Here is a 24,749-nt window from a genome sequence, read left to right on the forward strand (position 1 = left end):
TTCTCTTTTTTTTTCGGCACGACCTCCTGCTCTTACCAGCACAGCTGTCATATTCTCGCTATTTAAAGCACTCCCGTTCTGGCGTTTTTGAGGTAATAGTTTTGTTTCTTTTCGGCATTGGCGTTTTATACTAGGCCTGGGAAGATATCTTTTCTTGTTGATCTCGTCGCATTTCTATCTCATATATCCCGCTGTCATCATATATATATAGCAACGACTTCATCTCACTCACTTCATTCCTTATTCGGTCACTCATTCACTCGGCATCTGACAATCGTCCGACATCTCTGGCTCATTTCCTACATACCTACCTACTCATACTCGGCTTTCAATGATCCTATCTATACATTCGGGGAGGAAAAGGCATCTCGTTTTTACATTCTTTTCCTAATATATGTTTTATGCACATAAATATCTTACATCCCTGGCTATACCCGTGGATCTTCTACCTATGTATCTTCCATCTCTCATACGTTTACTTTCTTGTCTCGAATCAATCCGATTATTCCTGGATCCCACAGATTCTCGTTTTTACGTTACTATTCTCTTCTACAGAGCTACATGTATTCGTCTTCATCTATTTTATCCATTCTCTGTGTTTCAGTCTTTTCTCTTCACTACCTAGGTAATTGTCCGACCCCTTAGCTAAGCACTGGTTAGGGTGCGACGATGTCCTTGACTATACGGACGTTCTTAATGGCCTTACTAAAAGACAAGACTCCAGGCCAGGGGATAAGGGGTACATCCAAGGAAATACCTAGGCCAACAAGTTCGTTCATTGGTGGGACCTGCAATGACCAGGAGTTGGTTAGCTATGACATAATACCCCAGAGAAGTAGAAAGCCGTAGAGTTGATGAAGGCGAGGTATATAAAAGGGTGAGTGAACGTGAACATCCTTCCATGAACAAGCCTACATGTTCAAAAGTGTTATTAACCGACTGATCTTATAATCTGTTCATATTTCTGAGATACAGACAGACCTTAAATTATGAGCCGGTCACTGGCGTTCATACAAACGCTGCGTTTCACACCCCCCAGAATACCGATCTCACGAAGAAATGGCCTGGCAAAATTACTGGTAGCACAGGAGGCAGGAGGAGAGCAGTTTCTCAGGCACAGCAGCTATAACGCGAGATTCATCCATTCAAGTCCTGCAGGCGGGCTAAGAGAGGAAGACTCATCAACTGGCAAGGAACAAGGTAAACCGGCCTCATGCAGCGTATATACCACAGTTCTAATATTAATATACGGCCAAATATAGCCCGCCAGCAGCATCAGCGCCACAAACCCGAGCCAGATATGGAAGAGTCAGACTCGTTTGCTAAAGAATTCGACGCTCGTATCCCCTCCAACAAAGCCAAACCCACCCTCAGTGATGCATACCAGCGGGGCCCATGAAACAAACACCCTAAACGACCGTCAAGAGAAGAGCTAAGTGATGACGAAAGGCATAAGATGGACGAAGAAGAGAAAGAAGTACAGCGGCATAATAAGGATATGGAGCAACGGCACGGCCGGGCGTTCAGTCAGATCACGCAGGATGGAGATGTTGAATCGATAGACGAGATGGAAGAGGTACGGTTCAAGAGCGAGGAATAGCAAGCAAGTTGAAATATTGTTTGTTGTCCAGGACAGTGTGTTGGGCCGGATGTTTGCGGGAAGATGCAGGGTGCTGCAACTGTGGTGTCACCCGTCTTACTTGAGATGGGGAAAGGAAGGGAAAGGAAGAAAGAAAGAAAAGGAGCCGGAAGCCATGCAGTTGAATGTGAGACTTTGCTCTCTAGCTGTGACTGAAATGTTTCATGCATGTAGTTTTATTATATATGCGACCTGTTCTGTGCTTTGCAAAGTAACGTACGCATGTCTTCGACAAAGAATTTGACAAAGTGATGAGAAATACTCCGTAGAACCAAAAGAATAGGCTTTTTTCAGTTAACCGAGATTTCATCTTTCGTATTCTTCCTCTCTTTAACTTCTGTACTAGTGAACAAATATATCTAGTAATTTGAAGTGAGTGTAGGTAAAAACTTCAGTCTAGAGGGTATAGATATCAGGGGAACGCTCAAAAAAAAAAAAAAAAAAAAAAAAAAAAAACAGATATCTCGCATACATATTCGCCTCTGGTATACAATCAAGCAAAATTATATTCAAATATCAAACCAGCGCATTATATCAAACCTCGGAAAGCAAAAAACAAAGAATCGACGCGCGTGTGCGTAGTGTGGTATTTGGTATTGTACAAGAGTTAGAATGTGTTGTTTCATTCCGGGTATCTTTGATGGGATGCTTGTGCCGTGTGCTACCACCAGGGCAATTGCTTTCCGCGCAGGTTGGGTCAAGGTCAGTATTACTGTCAAAGGGTTAGAGAGATAAGGGACCCATGGCGTGACCAGGCTCACTTAGCATAGCCTCTCTCTGCCCTATTAAATAAAGCGCATAGCTTCTGAGATCTTCCGGTTAACCGTATCCCACTGCTTCTTCTTCCCGTCGGTAGTGATTGGGATTGCCAAGCGGTGATTGGAGATTGTTCGAGTGTTACCAGTCAGTACCGGTTAGCCCACCCCGAGATTTTCTGTCCTAAATAGGTTGAAATGAAATTGCTGCCGATTGAATCTCTCAAAGTGAAGGACCAGACTGGAAAAAATGTTTTCTGGCCCCCAGTCCATGTGAAGCGCCTGTTGTGGTCGTACCAGGTCCAACTGAGAACGCGTTCGGGTAACTTGAGCTAGGATCAAAGTCCTGCTAATGTTTCAAGTATGTAGGGTCAAAAATGTGATATGTTCCTCAGACAAGGTCTAGCCAGTCACACGAAAGGAACCATATATCATATCCTGTCCTGCTTTTTCTTTTCTTTTCTTTTTGTTATTTGGTATAAATGGCCGTTGAAAATGAGTGGGGGTGCAACAGGGGGATGGTCAAAAAAAACAAAACGGAGTGGTACAAAAGAACCTCATCGCTACCAGAGTAATGAAACAAAAATTTCCAGAATGAGTGTCAAAGGGGATAGGATATTGAAAGAAAAAAAAATGAGAAGCTTGAAAAGGAATGAAAATGTGTAAGGCTAGGCTTGCTAATGAAATAGATAATGCGATTTTTGTGGGGTTCAGTAAACAGGAATCAACCTTGTAGGAGAGGGGTGTCTTCGGAGATGGCATCGTCTTGAGCATTGACGTCTGTGCCGTTGATGGTGCCGTAGGAGCGGCCGTTGGGGTCCGTTGGCTTGTTGGCTCCGGCCTCAAGCTCTGGCTTCTGGGGATTGACGTATTCGAAACAAATACCCATGACTAGAAGGGTTCCTTGTAACATCGAAGTTACGACGTAGACACCCCAGGTGCTCCACCCTTCCATACCCAGTCTCTCGGCCAAGCTGATGGCCCAGACTATGGCACCGGGGGTCTGGATACACATCATCTGGATACTGAGACTTCCTACCCGACGTAGACGCCAGGTAGTGTATATCTGTGGGAAATATTGGATGGAAGCGAGGATGGCGGCCGATATACCGAGGATATTCGCCCACATCTGCCGACTAGACGGATAGCCAAAGACGACTGTGAATCCTAGGATAATCACACAGATAGCATGGACGATGCATATTGCCCCTACATTAAAGGCGGTCCGGAAACTATGCGATTTCTCGGGTGTTGCTGACGTTGAAGTGGGAGCTAGGGGAGTTCGAGGAAAGTAGGCAACAAAAAGAATAAGGCTGCCATGCAAGAGTTAGTCAAGAGAACCACTGCATAATGCCTTTCAGAACAAGTCTTACAAGATGATAAAACATAGCGACTGGACGCCGACCTGGAGGATGCCTAAAAGGCCAGCAAAACAAGCAAAGCCACTGATATCACTGCAGCATGCGATATCGCGAGCACTCTTTGGGAGAATGAGGATATTTGCAAATCCAAACGTCCCCGATGTCGTTCCCAGCAGTATAAAATAAGGAGATATGCCAAAGGAGGTGCCTCGTGAGATGATACGGTAGTGCTGGGGTAGATATGACAGTAAGATGCCGAGGAGGATGAGTCTAGATAGGGTCACAAACGAGTTAGCCGCGGTTCTTCAGTCAACAAAAGACAGGCAAGTCTCGACTTACAGGGAGAAAGTAAAGCTAACAGCGCCGGGAGAGGCGAGTTGCTTGCATTCTTCGCTCAGGTTCACCATCGTTTCCTATAGAACTGCTGGTGAAGTGCGGATAGACAGGGGGGTATGGATCCAACGAGCGCACATGAGTGATTATATAGGGAGGAAGGGAAACAGAGGAAGATGAACGGGAGGAGAAGACTACCAGGTTCCAGCACGCAGGTACGGCTACTGGAGAGACGTGTCTTTGGGTGTTATTCGCGCAGAGACTTTGCTTTCTGTCTCTCTGCCTGTGCTGTTACTCCGTATTCTCGTCTCCCCTTCCGAGACGCAAGGCGCAAAAAACTGAGGTGGAAAAAGGATGCGCCTTGTCCGCCCAATAAGGTGCACAGGCCTAGACGCCTCTAGCCAATCATTACACGGCGATCGCAAGAACTACGGAAAGTCTAGCTTCTTTAGGTATGGCGTCAAGTGCGGGGCAGACGCCAACCAATAATAGTACGTTGTGTTAAGGGAAGGGTTAGGTAAACGTACTGACTGCCTGGATTAGGTTAGACTATTTTAGTCACCCATCACGTTACTTGTGCCTCGGCCTGGGGGGATCGACCTGTAACTGTTCCATTTTGGTAGAAAAGTGCTGAAGAAGTACAGCTGCAAAGGCTACGGTGGATATACCAAGCAGAAGAGTTGAGATGTTGGCAGCGAGACCATGGCAGGCTAAGACAGCAGTGCATGGGGAACCATGCTGGAGGCTAAGAGCCAGGATGGACCTTAACTTGGAGCTGCAGAGATGTTGCCCCTCAGTCCTTGCCTTCTCCCCTACGTCACACAACACGTCATAGTAACAAGAGAGATGATGAACAAAAGAGAGCTGCTGCCCTGCCTGGGATCTTGTTCACAGCGCCAATAGCGAGTATATATTGAACACTGGCCGGGCTTGCGATCTGTTCTTTTCTTGCTCAGTTGCTCATGCAGGTGGCCTTCTTCGGTATTTTGAAGTCAACGTCTGCCTAACAAACGCACCACTTGGCTGCTTCTTATTCGCATGGGACTCGTTTGCTGATACTTGGGACCAACGCTATCATGAAGTGGCTATTAACTGGGCTAATCATAGCCCTGACGGTGTCGGAAGCCGTGGGCTCCAGAGACTGGTTCAGCAAAGCTGGTACTGTTGCCCTCTTCCCTTCCATTTCCTGTAGCCAGTTGGTTATGGCCGCCCAATGGCTCATAAATTGGAGAATTGATCAAGGCTAACGCGCCACGGTGCCCGCAGTATACAATAAATGGCATGAGACTGAGCTTGAACGCTGGCTTTCGGACCATGGTGAGTACATAACTGGCCTTTCCCTTGCAACTAGCCACTTGAATAAACCTTGTTAATCGCTTTAAACCATCTATAGATGTTCCATACCCTACTCCTGCAGATCGCAAGGACCTAGAAGAATTAGTGAAAAATAATTGGGAGACGTATGTTTCTGCACCGGCTTCTAAGACAGTAGAAGATGTCACCGACTCGCTCAATGACGCCAAAGAATGGATATTTGACTCGTACGTCTTTCATGAACCCCTTCAAAATGAAGATATAGCAAGCTGATAACCCTATCTAGATGGAGTGATTCTCAATTGAAAGCCTTTTTGGATCGCCATGGGATCCCATGTCCCCAACCCAAGAAAAGGGATACACTTCTATCAACTGCCCGCCGCAACTATGAATCTATCGCTCAAAAGCTTGGACAATCGGTCAATTACCCAGGAAACTGGTTATATGAGCACTGGTCAGAGTCTGAGTTAAAGGAGTACCTCGATAGTCATGGCTACACTGTCCCTCAGCCAACAACCCGCGATAAGCTCATTGCCGCCGTGCGCCGTAACTCGCGGCGTGCAGGCATAGAAGGCCAGAAGTCTGCCGCAGCTGCTTCTGCGTCGATGGCAGCCGCACAAGAAACTCTTGCTGAGGCACTGTTCAACGCCTGGTCGGAGTCCGATTTTAAGAAATTCTTCGACGAACATGGCATCAAAGTGCCTCAGGGTTCCAAAAGAAATGAAATGTTAGCTTTGGCACGCAAGAACCGTCGCGCTCTCCTGGAGAAACCAGCTGCTACAATGGCTGATGCCTATGGAGCTGCTACTTCCAAGGCTGGAAATGAATTCGCCCGAGCCACGGATGATGCACAACTGAAGATGGACGATGCCTTCAACAAGGTTATCAATGGATGGTCTGATACTCGTCTGAAGGCCTATCTAGATGCCCGTGGTATCCCTGTACCACAGAGTGATAAGAGGGATGAACTCTTAGCGAAGGTACGGCTTCATGGACACAAGGCTGCCTCCGGATATACCGCCTGGACTTTTGACACCTGGAACAAAGAGAACCTCGGGTAATAAACAACCTACTCTTTATATGTTATAGATTTATCGCTGACAATGAATAAAAATAGGAAATACTTGTCATCTCAGCATAAAAAGGCTCTTGAAGGTGTCGAATATACCCGTGATGAGCTCTTAAAGCAGGCTCAAGATGCATACAACCGTGCCTCAAAGACTGGTGGACCCGACTTTACTTCTATTACAAATTATCTTGCTCAAAGTACCAATTCCATGAAGGACATCAACTTCAATACATGGTCAAAGGATGATATTGAAAAGTTCCTTTCCTCTTATGGGATCAAGCCAACTCGCGGCTTAAGTATTGAGGAACTAAGAAAGCAAGCAAAGGATAACGCTGATTACTTCCGCTATGGAGTAACCAAGCAGGAAGCCTCTATCTTCTCCCGACTCCAGGGCCTCGGCCAATGGGCTTGGGATCAATTGAAAATTGGGGCTCTCAGCGGCCGGGCAGAGGGGCAAAAGGCGGCTCAAGAAGTTAAGGAGAAGGCCTCCAAGGCTAGTGATGAACTTTAAATGATTTAACGCACATTCGTGGAGACGGAACTGATACCAAAATGTTTAATGGGAAGGATGTTTAGTTTGTTATATCTGGACTTGTGTTATAAGTTAATGACGGCCGAATACTTTACGGCTTTAGTTTAATGGTCAAGCGAACACTTCTCACCAGATTCCATATTCATGTAGAAATCATCTTCTCCATGGCCTTTCAGCCCTAGAATGAGACTAGCTAAATAGTTCATTTTGTCTTGCTTGTTCATCCATAGTCGATTGGTCATTACCATACTATAATCGTGCAAGCACCAGCTACTCCTATCTAACGTTGTAGCTCCTAACGGACCCCTGCCATGCATAAACTCATTTTCATTGAAAACTCCTAACGTATCACTCCTTAAGAGCAGGATCGCCTTCAGCAACAAGCTTCCCAACGACAAGATACTTCTCCAAAAATCGCTCCTCCCACCCTCTTAGGTTCTCAAGTTCCTCCGGTCCCAGTCCCTTCAAATCATCTAGTGGCCCCTTTAGATCTTTGGTCAGCATCTCCTCGTCAAAACTCTGGCAAGCTAATCCACGAGTGGCATCTCGTCCAGCAAAGTTCTCATATGGTCCGCCCTACATCAGCCGGAGCAGTTAATAAAGCGAGTTGGCAATATAGATATATGTATTAAGAAGAACTCACTGGCCCGTAAAAGTTCCTGCCTGGAGTAACGTCAAATACACGCCCTCGTACCGCAAGATAAACTGGAGCCCCGTCTTTACCGTTAAACGGTAGGAGGTCGGTAGGTGAGAAGGTACGGAAGACAGTTGGTGGTGGGGCTGCTGGTAATGTCACAGGTTTCTTTGGCTTGAACTGCATGTAGATTATAACGATGAAAAGGGAGAATAGGATGAGGTTAATTGGGGAGGCGATTGATGCCCTGTTGCCATAGAATTGGTTCAGTATTGAGGCAGGTGTGTGGCCAAATAAGCCAACGATGTAGATTGGGTGTTCGGCTTACACTTCAGCTGGGGGAGAGCTATCTTCTACTCTATCTAGTTAGCTGGTGTCTAACAGGCGCATCAGAAATGGAGTGCACTTACCTGGCGCCATCTTGGGATGCACAGCTGTTCTGTCAGCGCAATATTGCAGACGTTACAAGGCTGCTAGATTGTTGTTACCATCCTCAAAGCAAGCAAAAGCTCCGCCTTATGAGAAGTTCGACTTATGTCATCAAATGCAAAAGGATTATGTCATTATGCTGATGATGTCAGCGGCCTTTTTTCTGCCGGTGGCCACCGCCTGCTCCTTTTGGATGAAACACGAATAAGCTCTCTAGTCAACCTTATCGGGGGAAGTTTCACGCCGCTTTTAAGGTAGAGATCACATAAGCAGACACATTTAGGTTTATTTTTGGAAATAAGGTATTAAAGCAGCATGGGACAGCGCTTAGCGTAGGACTAGCGCAGTTTTACCTGGGCTGTGTTTATACTCTGGAACTCCCTTGAGATATCAAGGACCGTGATCGCAGAGCATGATCTGACAAAGCCTTGTCGCCGGCTAGACGTTGGTTACTCTGCAGGCAGAGAGAGGGAAGGAGGCTGAGTTTCACGTCTAACATATTTTTTACTTACCTTTTGATTCCTTCATGCCCGGTCTGGGACTGGAACACTTGTTCTTTCGGTACAGTCTTTCACTTAAACGAGGTACATTCATTTCTCTTGTTCATTTCTGAACTCAGTCGGTCGCGTTTGACGGAGAGTAACGCCGTTCAAATACGCCGTCTTCTTCTCTTGAAAAGAGATTTGTTCTGCAACATCTCCTAAGCTTCTCTGAACATATTTGGCCATCCTATTTACTGGCCTCCACAACCTTTCAACCAACAGCCGCCGAGCCGTGCTCGTTAAAACGATACCACTTACGTACATTTGGAAAACACACATTTTCCTCTATTCAGAAGGCGACTGGATAATGTGGAAGAAGATTCACAAGCCTCGGGACTGGGCAAAGCCTCAAGGCCAAGCTGTCACAGTTTCCGCGAGTGATAAGATACATGGGATGTCGGGGTTTGGCCATGGAGGTTATACCCATCCACATGAGCCACAAATTTCTCAGGCGTAAGTGAAGCCATTTATCGATTTTCCCTTCTTTAGTATATAGTTTTAACTAACAGGAAACTGTAGAAAGATGATAGTATCTGAACCTCTTCCAAAACCTTCATTCCAGTCAGCACATGCGCGGAACACTTCCTCAGTCTATTCCCAAGATTCAACGGCACATTCTCCACATAACCACGGCGAGCCATATCACTCTTATTCCTCAGCATATCATTCGGGCTATGGTGATCGTGACTTATCCCCTCCAGTTTCTCCTATTCGTGAACAGTACCCTTCATCTAGGGAGAGTCACAATGTTTCTCCCATCGAAGAGCCTGGGAGCAACCCCATTCCCGATATGGACAACAAGGAAAAACGCTCGGCTCACCGGGCCGCATATGCATCTAACTCCAATGGAGATATAAAGGCTCCTGCTGCACGAAGACAATATTCAACAAAATGGGATGACTATCCAGGGGAACTAACAACAAGCGACAAGGGTAGATATCCCCAAGGCACTCCGGGGAACACAAAACTTGAAGGATGTTCCATGGCAAGCGGCCCTTCGAAACCTCGATTTGACATCGAGACAAAAGCCGGCCACATGAATGTTCCTAAAACCCGGCGTCGAATGGACCCCGATACTTCTGCTTATGGGAATCCTCCCCCGCCCCCTTTAAAAGATGGAGGTTATAGAGGTCGGTCTAGCACACAACCTGTGGGAGGGAAGCCCATAACAAACCCCAAAGCCAGGGATGACAAAGCACTTCCAATGGCACCTAAGCCAAGACCAGCTGTCCCCGAAAAGGACAAAGTACTTGCGAGGCCAGCACCCACGCCCTTGACTATCCCAAATTCTACGCACTTGAGTCTTTTCGAGGATGTGTTACAAACCACATCTACGTCAACTTGGGAGACTAGCAAGTTTGGCGGTGCTGTTGAGCAGGCTGAGCAAGCCTCTAGTAAAGGGGACAATGGACTGAGCGACTTGTTGACGCAACAGCTCCAGGGAATAGCGTTTCCACGAGAGCCATGTAGCCGCTTCAGCGCCACAACTTATGCCACTACCGAACCGGGAAGCCCTCCTCCAATCTCTGAGAGCTTTGAGCAGCCACTACCAGGTATTGGGTCTAAAATGCATCAGTTCTCTGCCAAAAATACCATTCGCAAACCTACTCCTTCACAGATGACTACTGTCTCTGAGGTAGGAACGGTAGCCCAAACCCAACCTGAGACCAACATCACCACTAGAATCGAAGATCTCAAATCAAAGCTTGCAGACCTTGCGCGCCGAAAGACCAATATCGACACTATGATCCATGAGTTAACTCAAGTTATTCAACCTAGCTCGATAGCATATGATATGGCCACCAGAAGCGAAGTGAACAAAACTGTGACAAGCCTAAACAATGAGCTGGCAGACATCAAGAAGGAGGAGCACGAACTGGGGTTGAAACTGCTTCGTGCATACAAAAAGAGAGATAAAGGTGACATTTATGCCAACGAACCAACATTATGGGTTAAACGGGTTACTAGTTAGGAACATATGTACATTATCAAATACCATAACGCTAATCGGGAGAATGTAAATTCAGCTTCTTAACTAGCATCCCTCTGAATCTGTGCAGTGCATACAGGGTGTGTTTGGCATCATAGCAGATGATAAAAAGTTAAGACTTGACTGGCGATCTATTGTCCTGAGCTGAATGGTAGAACGAAGAAAAGGGTGTCGGCCTTCTCTGACCCGTTGAAAACGAAAAGGGCTCATGCTTTCGTAATGCAGCGTGATGCGGTAAGAGATCCGCAGGTGGTAATGACCCGATATTTCGGGCGTGAAAGTCGACAAAGGCCGTGTTGTTCAAAAGGAAACGTCCACTATCGAATCGTTTATTTCTTTCCGGACTTCTTGATTCCCTGCTGACCGGTGTTCATAGGACCTTTCTTGCCTTTGGCCATATCCTGGAGTTCCTTCTTGGCTTTGGCATCTACAGTGTCCGTTAGAGGCACGGAAACATATAATAGCGGGCCGTGATATTGTAGATAGAGCATACCAGCTTTCTGCTTCTCTCTGAAGGCAATATCCTCGTCATCCAGCTCCTTTTTCTCCTTCTTAGGGGCCTTGAGGGGTTTGACCTTGCCGCCTGGAGTGGGGTAAGACTCGTCGTTAGAACGGAGACCTAACAAAAAAAATATAGGTACAGCGGCAGTCGTCTTACCTTCGCGAGATGCACCACCCATGGCTTCTTAGCTTGACTGTTTATCGGAGGTTACAGAGAGGAAATGTGTTGCGGTTGATAGGAAAATTCTTGAGTTGCCGTTGGAATCGTCACATCAGTTAACTTTTTGAACCGATAAGATCTTTTTCTTCTCTTCGGAGCGGCGCGAAAGGAGGAAGAGGATCTAGTCCTGTTTGGGCTAGTGGGAAAACCTTTTTTTGCCTCACCTCTTTCTTTTGACATCAACTTCGAACACACTAGAATAAGGCATTTACCGTCTTTAAACACCGCGACGTCTTTACTCTCCCTCTCTGCGTATATCTCTATCTACGTTTTTACCGACTGGAATTTAGAGCACTTTCGCCTGTCAACTCAAGATAGATTCCTTTTTACCCAAGAAATGCCTCTTGCAAAGTAAGCTAGTTGGAAGTCAAGTTTGTTGAGTTGAATGCTATCTCCGTTCGCTCAACGCTACCTTCATTTAGCTATTCCAGTCAAGAAAAGCACAAGCAGAACCTGGAGATTCTTTGACTAACCGAACCACGTTCTACTTCTTTTTAAGCTCGTTTCGATTTTCCGATTAAGCCAACCGTGACGTGTCGGGATTTTGGTTATGGCTGCACGGCGGTCAAGGTCTCCATCGGTCCCATCAGAGGGTGAGATCATCGAGTCAGGCTCAGATACGAAGGCAACTACGTCGCAAACCTCTCTTTATAATGACACCAGCGTTGACCGTAACCCCAGAAACGATGTTCTACCTCCAAAGTCCCCTAAGTCTTCGCGGCCGTACCGTTCTGAACGCTCAAGGTCCCGCTCGCCATACTATAGATCTTCCCGAGGCGAAAAACGAAGACGAGACGACTACTATGACTATGATAGGGGCGGCCGTGGGGGACGTGTGAAGTTCTCAAATGACACATACGATGACAACTACTATCGCCGTGGAAGCTCTCGCAGACACAACCAACGCTCATACTACGATCATGATAAGAACGATGGCTATGACCGGGATAGCCGAGACTTGCAGTATAGTGACGATTACAGACCAGGTAAGCGGCCTAGAACACGGAGCCGCTCCCCATACCGAGATCCTAGAAGTCAGAAAAAATACTCTGGCGATGAAGTCAACGCCTCGGAAATAGATGGCAAGGGCATAGCTCGCGGGCAGGGGGGCATTAAGTTGTGTACAGAACAGTCAGTGAGCGAACGAGGAAATCCCTCAGTTAGCGCTCAAACTTGGAAACAAAAGGCTGAAAATGGAGAATCTCAGATACAGCAGAATCGTTCCATCACTGAAGCTAGCAAGGATGCGAAGTAAGTTCCATCATACTACTCAGATCTTACTCATCCATTGACGGGTTTACTAACTTTTTCCTATTAGACCATCTGTTCAAGACAAAGACGCAGATACTGAAATGTCCATAGAACCAGTTGATGAAGCTACTCTGATTGAACAAAGGCGGAAACGCCGTGAAGCTATCAAGGCTAAGTATCGTGATGCTCCGAAGCCTCTTATTGTCCAGGCCTTGAAGCCTGTGAATCCGTCCGACTCTGTAGCAAATGGCTCTGCTAAACCTACTCCGAATGCGGATGAAGCAGGTAAGAATTTTCGTCAGTAACCGTCTATTCAAGTAATACAACTAACGAGTCTATAGCATCATCCGCTCCGTCACCAATGGCAACTCCCATTGACACCCCAGGTTCGCAGTCACCTGCTAACTTCGAGGTTTCAAAGGATGAAGACCTTGCCAACACAGATTTACGGGATAGGAGCGGAATTAATAAGGAAGAGCCCTGTGCAGCTGATTATGACCCGACGTCTGATATGAGAGAGGATAAGAAGAGACATGACAAGCGGCACTTTGGAGATGATATATCTGCGGCCTCTTATGACGAGACCAAGACAGGCCAGCCTGCCACTGCCATAGTTCAACAAGCAGAAGAATCAAATCCAGCAAATGTCAAAGATGATTTCGACATGTTTGCTGAGGGTGATGATGATATGTTTGCTGAAGAACCGCCTTCGTCTACGCGACCAAATGGCCCAACTGGGATTTCAAAGGCTCAGGAACTTGATATGAGCATGCTTGATAATTGGGATGACCCTGAGGGTTACTACAATGTCATGCTGGGTGAGTTGATCAACGGTCGGTATCACGTCCAGCAAATTCTAGGCAAGGGGATGTTCTCTTCCGTTGTCCGTGCTACAGACTCGAAGACAGGAAAATTAGTGGCCGTGAAGATTGTTCGGAACAATGATACCATGAGGAAAGCAGGCATGACGGAAATCGATATACTACAATTGCTACAAAACGCGGACCCAGACGATAAAAAGCACATCATCAGGTTTGACAGGCATTTTGACCATAAAAATCACCTGTGCATGGTTTTTGAGAATCTCAGCATGAACCTTCGCGAAGTCCTCAAGAAATTCGGTAGGGACGTTGGTATCAACCTACGAGCCATCCGGGCGTATGCTCAACAAATGTTCCTCGGGTTAAGCCTTCTTCGCAAATGCAACATCCTCCACGCAGATATTAAGCCCGACAACCTCCTAGTTAATGAGAATAGAAACCTTCTCAAGATATGTGATCTTGGCTCTGCCTCCCTCGCCTCAGAAAATGAGATAACCCCTTATCTCGTCAGTCGATTCTACCGAGCCCCTGAAATCATACTTGGGATCCCGTATGATCATAGCCTGGACGTCTGGTCTATAGGTTGCACGCTCTTCGAGCTTTATTCTGGGAAAATACTCTTTACAGGACGCAATAACAACCAGATGCTCCGGTCCATCATGGAATGCCGTGGTAAATTCCCGCCAAAGTTCCTACGACGCGCGACATTAGCACATCTACACTTTGACGACCTCCTCAATTTCCGCAGCCTGGAGGAAGACAAGATTACAGGTCGCATGGTGACTAAGATTCTTGACTTTAAGAAGCCCTCACGAGACCTAAAGTCTCGGTTGATTGGAAAAGGCGCAAGACTGAATGATGCAGAGTCCAAGGAGATCATGATGTTCATTGACCTCCTTGACCGTTGTTTGAATCTGAACCCAGAGAAACGATGTACTCCTTCAGAAGCACTTCGCCATCCATTCATTGCTAGGCACAACAAAGTTTGACCCGGCTATACAGGCGATCTCCGGAAGGCTGGTGAATTTTGAGGAATTCCGAGAGTCCCGCAAGTCTCAAGCATGCAACTACCTAGTCCGTTTGAAACGCAGTAACTGTGAATATGTAGTAACACAGACATACCGTGTCTTTTGTCTATAGGACGGATTTATATATAAAATTCAGTGTTTCTTTTACAACTTTAGCAGTGCACTAGCTATCGAATATACTATTATCTGTGTAAAAGCTCTTTGCAAGCGATCCTCGGCCGATGAAGACAAAAAGACGTTAAGTTAGCATAATCCAAGAGGTCATACGCCCAACGTGCGCCACACAAGAACGTATGTCAACCGCCAACCTCGTAACGACCATTTGTCACATTCTGGAAGCCCCGTGGCGTAGTGAGGCCGTTTGTCTCCTTATGTTGCTCGCTTGTAACGGGTGAAGGAGAAAGATCTATTGGGATTCCAGCTGCTCACCTGACCGACCAATTTTCCAAGGTTCAACATCGGCCGAAGCGCACTTTGGTAGCTGGCTGAAGGATCTCACTAACAGTCTTGCTGATAATATCCATAACGGCCGAAACACCAGCCGCAGTGTGATTTTACATGGTACGTACAGAGCAGAAGTCAAATTGGCAGGCGAGGTAAAACTAGGGATATGCTGGCCGGCGATGCTGGATGCTGGCTATGCTGCGTTATCGTGAAAATAGGGCCGATGTATGGAGTACAGGGCAGTATATTTCAGCTGAGCAAGCAATATGTACTCCATGTGCATGCGGCATGTTGAAGAGACAGACCTTAACAAGAAGCTGCTGACGCCCTATTCGCATGAATCGAACATACGGAGGATTTCCGGCCGCCATTCTCGGTCTATAGCCATGGGACGACGGGGAGAAGCGCTGTAGATGCGAGTGCATGAATAGCACGAAGATGAAGTCATGCCATGTTCCACGTCGCAGTCGGGCGTCAAGAATAAAGAAAGGCGTTTCACTTAGCCTTGCAGGTTATACTTACGTGCGAGATCCCTCGGGATTCGGTCAACTGCTGTTCTCCCTCCTTCGCTTAGAGGGCTTTGCATTGACAGCAGCGGCAGTGGTAGCGGACGGGAAAATAATGTCCAGGGACAGCATCCCAGGTATGAAACGGCGATAATTTAGGCATCCAGCCTGGGAAATTATGAAAGGTTCCAGATGGACAAAAGGAGCATCCTGGTCAAGCGCCCGGGAAGCCGGCGCAGTTTAATAGTACGTTTCAGGTGAATGGGGCAAACTCATGTTATAATATTGACTGGGATTGAAAATCATATAGCAAGAGAAGCGTTGTTGAAGATGATGAATCATATTCTTAGATCGTGAGCTCACAACGGTCCCCAAGCGCTTCATGCTTCAAAAGAGAACAAGAGGTTATCAAATTAAACGTGTGGAGATCAATTTAAAATGCAACCACGCGGCCATGTAGCTACGGGGCCGTTGAGCATTAACAAATGCAAAAAGGGCAGTGGTAGAGGGAGCTCGGGCAAGGTCCAAGATCCAAGATGCTTCACAGCCCATACTCCATACGGAGTACAAGCAGGGCAACTGGGAACCAGATATGCACCATTGAACTCTTCAACGATACGCTGAGGCCACGGGTGCGGAAACGTAATCTCACAGGGACCGCTCAGCCCCGGCCCCCGGTAATAAATGTCAAGCAACTTGGTCGACCGTACATATCTCTTCCGCGGACAAGAACAAGTCCAACCCGCCTTGCAGGTTCTTGTATATTCAAATGTCTGCATAAGTAAGTGGGCAGCCAGTGCCAGCGGGAAGTATGAAGATGAGATCTGATATGTCTTAAGCTGTGAAACCAATTTCTCAAAAGCAGACCCCGTCTAGAATGGTTCTGAATGACGTGGGAACCGTCATCGATTAATATGAACGCCCTTATACGCACATCATTATCAATAACCGGGCGGCACTGCGTCCGGTCCCTTCTCTTTTGAGATGGACATGGTTCCCGTTGCGGTAATTGTTCGCGCATACCCCGTACCTACACTCCGGATGCTGGGTATATTGAGGAAATAATGAGACAAGGAACAGCAGGAGGAGGAAAAGAAAAGATAGGCCCAAGCTATTGCAAATAGCGTCATATGCAAAATATTAATAGTGTCGCTCGGTTGCTCAAACGGATATGCAAGATAGCAAGCAACCGTTATCGCCTACACGTTACTTCCGGCAACGGCCGAAGGGGAAAGAATGCCAGGGAAGGAGGAGAGGAAGAGGAAGCAAAGGGATCTATTCTCCATCTCCATCGTCTTTGAGGAGCGGAAGATGTTTGCCACTTTGCATGTTGCATTGTCACGGACACAGAAGTGCCCTGCAGTGTCGTAGAAAAGAGCCACTACAGAGTACACGGCGATACTCACTTTGGACATACCAGCATGCTGCGGTGTGTCGACGGAACGCACATCTAAGGAAGCCGTTTTGTACTCCGTACTCTGTGCTACAGCATCAGCAGTAACGCCAGCCGGGCGCCCTCCAATATCAACGCCCTGATGACCCCTTTGGCAAGCATCCAAAATGTCACCATGTCACACCAGAATGCAAACTAGCAAAAGCTTGGCAGTTTAAGGTGGTGCCCTGAGCTTCGTCTAAGCATTTTTCTGCTCTCTCTTGTTCATTCCTCATGCAGAGCCGTGGAGATCCCATCGCCCGCTCTGTACAACGCCCAGCGCCCTTCGGCGTCGGGCTAGTGCTATGCACAAGGAAAATGCAAGAGGCAAGGGCTGGAGGCAGCCGTCGGCTATGGCAGTGCTACTTCTGTCCTGGCTCAGCAGCAGTGGACCGACCAGTCGGAGAAATAATAGTACAGAGTACCAAGAGGGTGTGATACAGGTTGAGCAGATCATATATTGGCCATCACGGTGAGTGGGCAAACGGGCGTCCTCTGTTTGACACGAATAGCACGAATGGCTCTCCCCCTATTCCTTTTGCGACGTCTTTACAGGGAAGATCGGTTAGCTAACTAACTGATGACTCCTCGAGGGCAACCTCCCTGTCTTTCCTTTTCTCCCTCCTCTGCACAGCACACATGACATGCAAATAATGATCTTCAGCCAGGGGAGCGATAGGCATACTCGACAGAGGGTTAATTGCTGGCCAAGTACGGAAATAATATGGCCATGTACGGAGTACTCATGCTTCTAGCCAGGACGTACGCTCCATCGTATCACTATGCAGCCACGTCCAAGAGGGATTAAGGATGAAATGGCTATGTTTAGATGTGGCCTTTGAATTCCCAGACAGGATGGGAACATGCACCGGTTTACAAAGCACATCTGCATATAGACTGGTTTTACCTTTTACAGCCTCCTGCAGTGTATGTCTATGCTTGAGTACCCGGGACTAAGACGGCAACGATAACAGAATAGGCTACACACGCGTCTGGACCATTATTATCTTTGGCCGCTAGGGAAAGTATCAGAGCTATCAAACATCCTGTGCCCTTTTAAGGTTCGTGTCACTGCATGAATCGTGGCTGGACGGGCTTTTCGGTGGACGGAAAGGCCGGTAGGAAGTCCTCACATGCGATATCATTGGACTGACGTGTCATCGTTCGAATAGTGTGTTCCTTGAGCAAGATGAGGGGATTTGGTGGGCGATAGAGATGATCAGGAGATGCATGAGAAGGGGGGCAGGGCTCAAGTTTAGCTCAGATCTCATCTCTCAAGTCACATCTTTCTCTCAGCCCAAGACGTCCAACCCCCTCTATGCGGGAAAAAAGGGGAAAGGATAATACCTTCGAAGATGTTATTTTATCTTTCACTCTTGAGATAGGGCTAACGCGATGTTGCACAGATATTTGCTATCCTGAGGCCCATAGCCTAATCAGGCCTAGGAAAGGAAAGGCTATGCGTGGGTTGATGTCCATGGCAGCTCAAGCCGAGAGCAGTGCCCCTATTAGAGAGCTGAGTCGATGGTAGGCTGCGAGCAGGAGAAACCCGAGCTGAGGTCACTATTCTCTTCCCTTGGGCTTGGGAATCAATAAAAAGCAACTTCAGACTACTTTTCCGACAAGATGGGCAACAGGAGGTGAGGAACAAAAAAAATAAGAAAAAGAAAGGAAGTCCGAAGTAGGAGATTTCTTTTACTGTAGGTGTGAAGGGAGGCGACAGCACTTGATGGTAGGATATCAAATTCTTCATCTTCCCCAAAGAATACGGACGAAACCGAAGCTGTACGGAGTACACCATCCACGCGCATGTCAGATGCACTTCTAGGCCTCGATCCCGTGGAAACTGATAGCAAAGCGGGTGGCCATAACGACAACTTCAGTATGCAGTGAGGGAAAATCAATAAAGTAGCTTCTCAACTGAGGATCAAACATGCGTTTCTTTAGGCCAACCTTCTTCGGCAGCCTCTTGGGGGGAGAGGGAGAAAAGGGGCGGGACATGCATAGGGCACGGAGGAGACCTCCCAGAAACCCTCCCGGCTGTCTGAAGTGAGCTCCTGATACATTAAGGTTGCTGGGCTCTGGGTATTGAACATGTAGTATCAATTCTCCTTCTATTCCCAGGGAAAAAAGATGGCCAAGCGGGAAGATGAGGGCCGGATATTGATGACGACTCCTCCATGGCTGGGGGTTATTGGTATGAAACCAAACAGATCTTGAGTGGAAATCTACAATAACAGCCTGGCTGGGAGACGGGCAGCGCAAACACATGGTCACGGCGATTCTCCAGGCGTGATTGAGATGTTGTTCGTTTTCTTTTGAAGCTTCAAGCAAAAATAAATTAATAATAAATTAAAAAGGGTAACTGTAAGAAGTGTAGTTAGTGACTTTGCAGGAAAACACGGGTTGAATAACCAACCTTCCGATATCCCTTTCTATCTTGATCCGCATGAAACCTTTAATCTCGCCTGTAGTGTTCCGTGGTTGCATATACACAGACTCACGCACCTATATTAAATCGTCTACATTTAAACACAAGTATCCTGTGTGAGCGAAAAGAAAGTCCATGCTGTGGTGCGATTTCCTTTTTTTCTATCTGGTCAAGTGCCAATCACGGGTGTTCATTCCTCCAGGATGAGGACTCGATGTCCAGCAGGAACTTACGTGTTTTATCAAGAACCCATGCAACTGTGTCAATCCGCACACATGCCAGCTTTCAGCAAGCGTATGTACTTGAATGTACGCCGTATATCGAATATCAATGTTGTGCGCGCAAATGGCCAAACCTCCAACGAAGCCAATATGCAGGGGGCCAGTGATATCCTTTCCCAGGCTGCGCATTTCCTCCTGTCTCCCGTTTTTGCTGGTCCAAGATATCCACTACAAACGGGAAAGGGGCAAAGGAACAATCGCGCAACAGCCAGCATGGATACTCCGTGCGTTTGTAAACATATTTAGCATCGAGTAACTTCTTCTCCATCTCCACAACCCCAGCAGCCGGGGCAAGGAGGCTGGGAGGGAACAAAAGAAGGAACACGGTCGATCAACGTGCAAGCCATTCCCTGGCACCATCTCATGGCCTGTCCAGTTAGCTATAAGTATGCACATCGAATTGAATCTTACGCTTTGATGCTGGGACCCCTTGCTCTACCATGGACGGAACGGGTTGCAAGGACAGCTGCGAGAGATCCCGAGGTTTAATATTGTTCTTTAATTAAATCCCCATCCATGGGATTGCGGTATATATTCACGAAGTTTGCATGTCTGTGTCTGAGGGTGGCTTGTTACCCTTGGAGATGCTTCGGAGAGAAGATCATTACTCCATGGCTCTTATATCACGCTATGTATAGCATCTCCATGTCCATGGCCCTTCTGGAGCGGGATTCTGGAACAACTTAGTCATATCCTTGCTGACGATGATGTATGGAGTACTTCTTTTCCAGGTGTTGATGCTGTAAACTTCATGTGGTCAAGAGCTTGTGTATCTGTATACGAGAATTTTTTCTGACATGTATACAATCCTGCTTTAACTTGACCCTCCAACCTCGCACATGGATTTCCCGTCTGCCTAGTGCGAAGTTGTATTATTGCCTGAGTGTATGTATATGCAAGTGTGCCCGCCTTGAAACGCATGGTGAAAGAGTGACAAACACGGCAAGGATGGAAAAAAGGTTAAGCGGGCATGGGCTGGGGCTGAATCTCGCAGCCTCCGTGACGACAGCATTGTCCACATCCTTCCCATGCTGGCCAATCACCCACTCGTAAGAGTTGGCATCTCAGCCAAAAGAGGGTTGGAGCGTGTTCGCATTTTGACGAAGTACTCTGTACTTGAAAGCACTGTCAGGGATACTTTTCCCCACGTTTAGCAATGCAGGAGAAAAGGCCTCAATCTTAGTCTTGAAGGGAAGAAGAAAAGAGTCCAACGATCCTCCCGTACTTCCTTTACGGGCAAGACGCACACAGAGATATTTTGTCCTCCAGGACACAAGGAGGCGCTCCTAGAGCTTCCCAATTTGCTCGCTTAGAATATTATCCTTCAGTCGCGCAGCTGAGGAGGGTTTCTTCTTTCAAGGGAGAAAAGCAGTCAGAAAGAAACTGCAACGTCATCTTGGAGAAAAGAAAATTTTCTCCTTGCTTTCATGCAACGATGGCGATGCCGAAGGAGATAGGACGAGCGAATGGAACGTTCCATATACGAGGCGACGGAAATCCTTCCAAGGCTGGAGTACATACAGAGAGGTGCATCTTAGCATCATGTTCTCCATAGTCAGGGCCATGGATGCTCCGTCGCTACTGGAGACAAATTCTCCGACCCTCTTAGAGGCTATTCCCGTCCAAGACGAAGGGCTGTGTTTAGTGGCTTCTTCTTCTTCTATCCTTCTTTCTTTTTCCCTTCGGATGTATCATGGGCCGTGGTCCATGGCAAGCGATGTTGATAACTCACATCAGAGTTCTACCTGAAGCAGATCCGGGCCAAACTACGGCCGACCCGTGTTTCCCCTCTCCTTACTCCGCCTTCGTCAAGATAATATCCCCTATTATACTTCATCCTGCATACTCCGTACTTTTTCTTCCTTTTATATGGTCTAGAGTTCTAGAGTCGTTAAAGAAAAGGTGATAAGAATAAGGAGAGAAGAAGAAGAAGAAGAAGAAGCAAAAAAGGTGGCGCGAGGTTGAAGCTGAAAATGAAGAAGACGAAAAGGCGGTGTCAAGCTGCCGAAGTTGAGCCGAGCCGAGGCTGGGCAGAAAAAGGGAGAGCATCACCCAAAAAGGGCAAGGCGGGATGAATAAGCGTCACATGATATTATTTCTTATGTAAGACAAGGAGCTCGCCGAAAGAGGCAAAAGGAAACATCATCAGAAAAGAAACAGAAAGACGAGAAGAACGAGACGAAGAACGAGGCGAAAACGAGGTTCAATAGCCGACAGGGCTTCTTTGAGACAAAAGGACTTGACGCCGTCTTGTGCCCACTTCTAGTCAGGTCAGGGAGCTGGTTGCCTGACTTTCAACGCTTTTTTTTCCTCCCTATCTGTCTTATGACCATCCGGCCCCTTACGAACCCTTGCCATCTCGACCTGTACGTCAAGTCTGGTTTGAAATTCGATGAACATTAGTGAGAGTTTAATATAGATAGTGTGCTGACAATGCGTGTGTATATATAAATAGAGACGACTCGAACAGCTTGCCAAGCTCACGCATAAACTGGTGGCTGAATAACGTGAGATCAGTGCTTGTTGCAGAATGCTCTTCTCCGTACGTCTCGTCTCCCTCTTCCACTCCTTCGATCTGCACCTGTACGGAACTGTAAAATCCAAGAGGCCAAGTTCGGGATATTGGTTTAATCCACGGATGGAGGTACCTCCTGCTTTTACACACGATCAGCAGGTCGAGTACTCCATTTAGATTCAGCTCATGTCTAGTGTTGTTTTTTTATGCGTGGCAGGATCTAATTATGCAGCGAGATGCCGTATTCGGTGGAGTCCAGATCACAGTGATAACTCATGTATATCGTACATTAGTGACCACGCTTCATGCGGCGTTCCTCTCTCCAACGAGGACTAGCGAGTAGTGTGGACTCGAGAAGGCTGGTCAAAGAAGGAGGAAGAAACTAACGACTGCCTCCCATTTCATGGTGACTTGGCCGTGCGAGGCAAAGAGGCCCCAAGGAGTTGGTTGTTATCACGGAACGAGAACGAGCCTCAGCCCAAGAACCAGGCTCACCCGTGAAAGCGCGAACGAACCATGGTGGTGGTTCGAGTCCAGCGTACGTTATTCATACGTCAACAGCAAGCTAGACCATTATTTGGTAGCAAGCCGTATCCAGGCTCTGACTGAACGGTGTTGACATGGTCAACATGATTGACCAAGACTTAGGCCTGCCCTTTTCAGTCGCTCTCCGCCCCATGTCATGAAGTATCCATGTCCATGTTCGAGTCGCCGGGCCAGGTTCCATACACCGTCAGCTTCTCTCCACCAGTCCGCCATCGACACACACACACACGCACATCAGACAAATAGATGGACAGACAGACGCAGACGCAGGACGTATGTAGGACAGTGACGAGGTTCATCCTTCCACGTATCCTCTGTTGGCTTGGACCTTCAACTTAATTTATGCGAGGGACTCGAAGCATCTTACGCAGGGATGGGCCCGTAATCAACCAATGGACAGGAAATCAGCCACAATCCGTCCTCTGCTCTTCCCCTTCGGATGATGGATGCAAAATTGCCTATTCCGGGATTAGCTGGGTATTGTGACTCTTCGGCACCAGTTAAGGTGGTGCCATGGAATGGGGAAGGGTGGGGAGTTGTGGTGGAGGAAGGGCAGATAACTCCTCGACCATCATCGATAAGGATGCGTGTGTTGCTTTTTCTCCTTGTTAGTCAACGTCAACTAGCGGCCTTGTCAAGGGTGTTGGACAAACCATCGCTTTGGCGCGCCTTGCCCTGGAGCCCTCCCTTGCCCTTGAGCACGGAGAATACTGACCGAGCCCATAAGAAAACGGGCATTCATGCGCTACAAGCAGTCGATAAGAGGCGACAGGTCTTGGCAGGGATCTTCCTACTGATGTGCTCTTTTCATTTTCTAGCCTTCGGGCATAACTACGTTACGATGGCGAAGAGGACTATGGAAGGTATCAAGAAACTAGCCACGGCCACGAACATAAACTATTCTTTGTTGATTCAACCTGCTGATGCAAATAGCCTGGACAGCCCTTCTGCATAAAGTACGGATACGGGGCTACGGAGTGAATAAGTTGCAAGCGACAGGTGTACTCCGTTAAGATACTCCGTAGAAAGGGGCTTCACCGACATGGCATCTCCTCAGACTTTGTTTGACGGAGGAAATCTCCAGCAAGTCATGTCCCAACAACCTGAACGGTGGTTCCTGAATGCGTGGAAGAGAAATTCTCACACCTTTTGATCACCGAGATCAGATGAGCAGCATCCTTCTCCTGAAGCCGCCCAATGACAATTGCCACAATAAACTTCGCATAATCTCCTAGTCACCTCTGCCAGCGAATCAGGCACAATACTAAGTTGCTTTGAGCTGCTTTCCTTCCAGCCAAAAATTCTCGCCTGGACATCAGCAGCAGCAGAAGAAGCAAAAAAAAGTTTCTTAAAGTGGAAAAGAGAATGAGGATGACACCGCCAGAAATAGAAATACGTGTAAGAGAGAGATTTCATTTAATATGGTGATGGTCTATCGAAGCCCAGGGGATTCTCCGCACGATCCTAGCACTGAAACCAATACAAGGTCACCAGCCGTGTTCGAAAAAAAAGCCCAAGGTCACCAGTTAGATTTCAGCCCGATCATCCAACATGGTACAGGGGCAGTGTCGTGCATGCAAAAATTTAATAAAAAAAAAAAGCACAGAAATTTATAACAACCATGATAATGAATCAGATTGCTTTTTGCAAAGTTCCCGGGGCCAGCGCAGAGTGATGGAATCTACGCAAGCAAGGACAACCAAGCCCCAAGGGAAACAGATCGACTTCTTTCTTTTTGGTTGTTGTTGATTCGTGTCAAGAGGGCTATCATCATCATGACCAAGCTTCGAAGCGCACCACCAAGACCACAAGCCTCCTGGTCTCCCCAATAATCGCTACTCTTAATTATCCACAGCGCATGCCGAAGCTCCGCAAGCCTCGCATCGTACCAACTCTGCATGTCGAGTCTCTCACTCATCATCATCATCAAATCAACCCTTTCGGCCAGCTCTACTCTAAGTACTCCGTACATGCTCTGCACTGCGAGTCGCTAAACTAGTCAGTTGAAAGAAGACCCAAGGGCCGGGGAGAGGACGAAGAAGGGCGCTATGCAATGCCACCTGTCATCACGCAGGAAGAAGGGCATCCAAGGCAGCTAATTTCGCACTCTTGTTCCCCATAACCAGGCTTTTGGCCTTAAGGGATGACGGTTATGTTTTGCCTCAAAACAACAAG

The 24,749-nt window shown here is 47.4% G+C and overlaps 10 protein-coding genes across 10 annotated transcripts; 5 read left to right on the top strand and 5 right to left on the bottom strand.

Moving 5' to 3' along the window:
* The first annotated feature begins 985 nt into the window (after positions 1-985).
* Positions 986-1,546, top strand: MGYG_01192 (hypothetical protein). Its single transcript, XM_003177060.1, has 2 exons — positions 986-1,200; positions 1,263-1,546. Exons 1-2 carry the CDS (start codon positions 990-992, stop codon positions 1,397-1,399), a joined length of 348 nt encoding a protein of 115 aa, XP_003177108.1. The 5' UTR covers positions 986-989; the 3' UTR covers positions 1,400-1,546.
* A 1,572-nt stretch (positions 1,547-3,118) lies between these two features.
* MGYG_01193 (PQ loop repeat protein) lies at positions 3,119-4,162 on the bottom strand (the record flags this gene model as incomplete). Its single annotated transcript, XM_003177061.1, has 3 exons — positions 3,119-3,707; positions 3,768-4,025; positions 4,095-4,162. The coding sequence occupies 3 exons, from the start codon at positions 4,160-4,162 to the stop codon at positions 3,119-3,121; spliced, it is 915 nt and encodes a 304-aa protein (XP_003177109.1).
* Positions 4,163-5,164: 1,002 nt separating this feature from the next.
* On the top strand, positions 5,165-6,982 carry MGYG_01194 (hypothetical protein; the record flags this gene model as incomplete). The annotated part of the gene is made up of 5 exons (XM_003177062.1): positions 5,165-5,246; positions 5,355-5,405; positions 5,482-5,629; positions 5,689-6,459; positions 6,520-6,982. 5 exons carry the CDS (start codon positions 5,165-5,167, stop codon positions 6,980-6,982), a joined length of 1,515 nt encoding a protein of 504 aa, XP_003177110.1.
* Positions 6,983-7,351: 369 nt separating this feature from the next.
* MGYG_01195 (hypothetical protein) lies at positions 7,352-8,057 on the bottom strand (the record flags this gene model as incomplete). The annotated part of the gene is made up of 4 exons (XM_003177063.1): positions 7,352-7,579; positions 7,647-7,884; positions 7,966-7,999; positions 8,048-8,057. The coding sequence occupies 4 exons, from the start codon at positions 8,055-8,057 to the stop codon at positions 7,352-7,354; spliced, it is 510 nt and encodes a 169-aa protein (XP_003177111.1).
* Positions 8,058-8,915: 858 nt separating this feature from the next.
* Positions 8,916-10,580, top strand: MGYG_01196 (hypothetical protein; the record flags this gene model as incomplete). Its single annotated transcript, XM_003177064.1, has 2 exons — positions 8,916-9,061; positions 9,128-10,580. 2 exons carry the CDS (start codon positions 8,916-8,918, stop codon positions 10,578-10,580), a joined length of 1,599 nt encoding a protein of 532 aa, XP_003177112.1.
* A 347-nt stretch (positions 10,581-10,927) lies between these two features.
* Positions 10,928-11,278, bottom strand: MGYG_01197 (hypothetical protein; the record flags this gene model as incomplete). The annotated part of the gene is made up of 3 exons (XM_003177065.1): positions 10,928-11,025; positions 11,092-11,181; positions 11,257-11,278. The coding sequence occupies 3 exons, from the start codon at positions 11,276-11,278 to the stop codon at positions 10,928-10,930; spliced, it is 210 nt and encodes a 69-aa protein (XP_003177113.1).
* Positions 11,279-11,869: 591 nt separating this feature from the next.
* MGYG_01198 (CMGC/DYRK/PRP4 protein kinase) lies at positions 11,870-14,380 on the top strand (the record flags this gene model as incomplete). The annotated part of the gene is made up of 3 exons (XM_003177066.1): positions 11,870-12,570; positions 12,638-12,855; positions 12,912-14,380. The coding sequence occupies 3 exons, from the start codon at positions 11,870-11,872 to the stop codon at positions 14,378-14,380; spliced, it is 2,388 nt and encodes a 795-aa protein (XP_003177114.1).
* Positions 14,381-18,625: 4,245 nt separating this feature from the next.
* On the bottom strand, positions 18,626-19,072 carry MGYG_01199 (hypothetical protein; the record flags this gene model as incomplete). The annotated part of the gene is made up of 1 exon (XM_003177067.1): positions 18,626-19,072. One exon carries the CDS (start codon positions 19,070-19,072, stop codon positions 18,626-18,628), a length of 447 nt encoding a protein of 148 aa, XP_003177115.1.
* Positions 19,073-22,544: 3,472 nt separating this feature from the next.
* Positions 22,545-23,529, top strand: MGYG_01200 (hypothetical protein; the record flags this gene model as incomplete). The annotated part of the gene is made up of 4 exons (XM_003177068.1): positions 22,545-22,566; positions 22,821-22,847; positions 23,048-23,161; positions 23,393-23,529. The coding sequence occupies 4 exons, from the start codon at positions 22,545-22,547 to the stop codon at positions 23,527-23,529; spliced, it is 300 nt and encodes a 99-aa protein (XP_003177116.1).
* Positions 23,530-24,255: 726 nt separating this feature from the next.
* On the bottom strand, positions 24,256-24,694 carry MGYG_01201 (hypothetical protein; the record flags this gene model as incomplete). Its single annotated transcript, XM_003177069.1, has 2 exons — positions 24,256-24,554; positions 24,682-24,694. 2 exons carry the CDS (start codon positions 24,692-24,694, stop codon positions 24,256-24,258), a joined length of 312 nt encoding a protein of 103 aa, XP_003177117.1.
* Positions 24,695-24,749: the final 55 nt, after the last annotated feature.

The sequence above is a fragment of the Nannizzia gypsea genome, genomic scaffold (assembly GCF_000150975.2).
Source record: "Nannizzia gypsea CBS 118893 supercont1.1 genomic scaffold, whole genome shotgun sequence".
NCBI classification, from domain to species: Eukaryota; Fungi; Ascomycota; class Eurotiomycetes; order Onygenales; family Arthrodermataceae; genus Nannizzia; species Nannizzia gypsea.